Source organism: Penaeus monodon, chromosome 3, assembly GCF_015228065.2.
Source record: "Penaeus monodon isolate SGIC_2016 chromosome 3, NSTDA_Pmon_1, whole genome shotgun sequence".
Lineage (NCBI taxonomy): Eukaryota > Metazoa > Arthropoda > Malacostraca > Decapoda > Penaeidae > Penaeus > Penaeus monodon.
Window position 1 is genome coordinate 54537968 of NC_051388.1, and position 2500 is coordinate 54540467.

Consider the following 2500-nt stretch of genomic DNA (forward strand, 5'->3'; position numbering starts at 1 on the left):
AGTGGGGGGGAGACCAGGACCCCCCCACCCCTACTCCCTCTGCCAGGTCGTGTTCAGCCTCTTTTAAGGAAACGTCTTCTCTGACTTCAAGTTTCCCCTCTGTAAGTTGAGTCTAAGTTAGTGAATCATTTGCTTATTCTTGTGCTAATCTCGAGTTTCTAATCTTAGGCTAATTTTGATTACATTTAATTGCTTATTCGTATGTTTTTTTTTTTTTTTTTTTTTTTTTTTTGTTATTGTTATTATTATTATCATTATTACTATTTCTTATTATCATTATTATTTTTTTATTTATATATTTACCTCTTTTTGTATGTTGGTACGTTCCCATGTATGCTGGTTTGTTTATCTTGTTCGTGTGCGTGTGTGTGTGTGTGTGTGTGTGTGTGTATGTGTGTGTGTGTGTGTGAGAGAGAGAGGAGAGAGAGAGAGAGAGAGAGAGAGAGAGAGAGAGAGAGAGAGAGAGAGAGAGAGAGAGAGAGAGAGAGAGATGGTAATATAATGAACGTTTTATGTCGTTTTATGTTTTATGTTTTGCATCCTCATCTTCATGTTGATCATTATTATCATTGATATTTTCTTCCTCGTTATCATTATCGTCACTTTCACTACTATTAGTGCCGTTAAAGTAATTTTATTATAGATCATAATTCTCTACGTTATCATCATTGTTGTCACTGAATCATTATCAATATTGTCATTATATCCCATCTGGTCAACAGTATCGACGGTGATTATATTAATTATCAAAATCATTAACCGCACTGAAATTATAATTTTCTTTACCATTGGTTTATCATAATAATTACATTTAAATTGTATCACAATCATACAGATCACCATTGCAATTTTATCACCATTTCTAACCATACTTATATAAAATATTCCATTATCTTACCATTGTCACTATAAATACCTTGACCTTGTATCACTATCAAATAAATTATCATTATTTTAAATATCACCACCATATTTTACTCTAATTATATAAAATTCGTATAATTTCCATTATCCTTACCTTACCATTATGATCACAAATAATTTTACTTTGTATCACCATCAAATAAATTGCCCTTAATCATCAAATCTTACCCCAATGTAATTATTTCCATTACCATTATCTTACCATTATCACCATAAATACCTTTTACCTCGTATCCCCATCGAGTAAATTCCCATCAATCTTTCACTCAATAACAAAAACAACACAACGAGGCTGTTACCCACGCAAGCCAGGCGGAGTAGCCGGACAAGGAGGCAAATATTTCTTGTTCCCTTCTGCACGCCCACACTCCGCCCTCTCCTGACGAACCACGGCATCTATGGGCGTGCGGGCGGACTGCAGAGAACCGGATCTCCTCTGAAGTACCAGGCAGCCGCCCACGAGCATAGTTAATGCAACCGCCGACCACATTCTTGCGGTCCAGGCCAAAAAGGGGCGGACGTGGATGGTTCTGTCTTTGGCCATTGCGATAGGTGGAGGCGGCGTGGAGGTCGATGGGTCTGGGGAGAGATAAAGAATGATAACGGTAATGATAATAATGATAATAACAACAGGAGCAACAACAACAGCAACGATTATAATAATTATTATGATAAGAAAATAATAACGATAATAATAAAATAGCGATAATAATAAAATGGTAATAGTGATAATAATAATGATAATAATAATAAGATAGTAATAGTAATAATAATGATGATAATAAAATAGTAGTAATGATAATAATAATGATGATGATCATTTGTATCATTATCATAGTTATAATGATGGTAACAGTATTAGTGATAATGAGAATGAGAATGATAATAATACTTATAGTAATAGATCAATGATAATAATAACAATACTACTACTACTAATAATAATAATAATAATGATAATAATACTAAAATTATTAATAAATATAATGATACTGTTATTGCTCCTATCACTAATGTTACTGCTGCTGCTAATAATGATGATAATAATAATAACAGTAACGATAATAAAAGCAATAACAACAACAAAGATAATAATGATAATGATAACATTAGTAATAATGGTAATAATGATAATGATATTTTTCTAATATTACTACTGCTACTACTTAAGGTAATGGTAATATCGATAATCATAATAATAAAGATGATAAAAAAAGTATTTATATTAATAATAATGGTTATTATTATAATGATAACAGTACTTAGAAAGACAAAAACAATGATAATGGTAATGGAAATTGCAATAATAGTAATGATAGTGATAATGATATTATATGATGATTAATAATAATGAGAATGGTAATAATCATAATGATAATGGCAATAATAATGATAATGATGATAATGATGATGACAATGATGATGATGGTGATGATAATGACGATGATGATGATGATGATGATAATAATAATAATAATAACAATAATGATAATGATAATAATGGTAGTAGTAGTAAAATAATAAAGATGATAATAATAAAGATGATAATAGTAATAACAATTATAGCGATAATCAC

The 2500-nt window shown here is 30.6% G+C and overlaps 1 protein-coding gene across 2 annotated transcripts in view; it reads right to left on the reverse strand.

The window, feature by feature from the left end:
• LOC119597264 (beta-1,4-galactosyltransferase 2-like) overlaps positions 1 to 2500 on the reverse strand; it is a 19118-nt gene that overhangs the window by 4353 nt on the left and 12265 nt on the right. For both annotated transcript variants that reach the window (XM_037946800.1, XM_037946807.1), the window contains exons 2-3: positions 1228 to 1503; positions 1 to 99 (exon numbers count right to left, since the gene is read on the reverse strand). The exon at positions 1 to 99 is cut by the window's left edge and continues 56 nt beyond it. In XM_037946800.1, coding sequence (XP_037802728.1) covers positions 1 to 99; positions 1228 to 1468 — 340 coding nt within the window. In that variant the 5' untranslated portion in view covers positions 1469 to 1503. The remainder of the gene's footprint in view (positions 100 to 1227; positions 1504 to 2500) is intronic.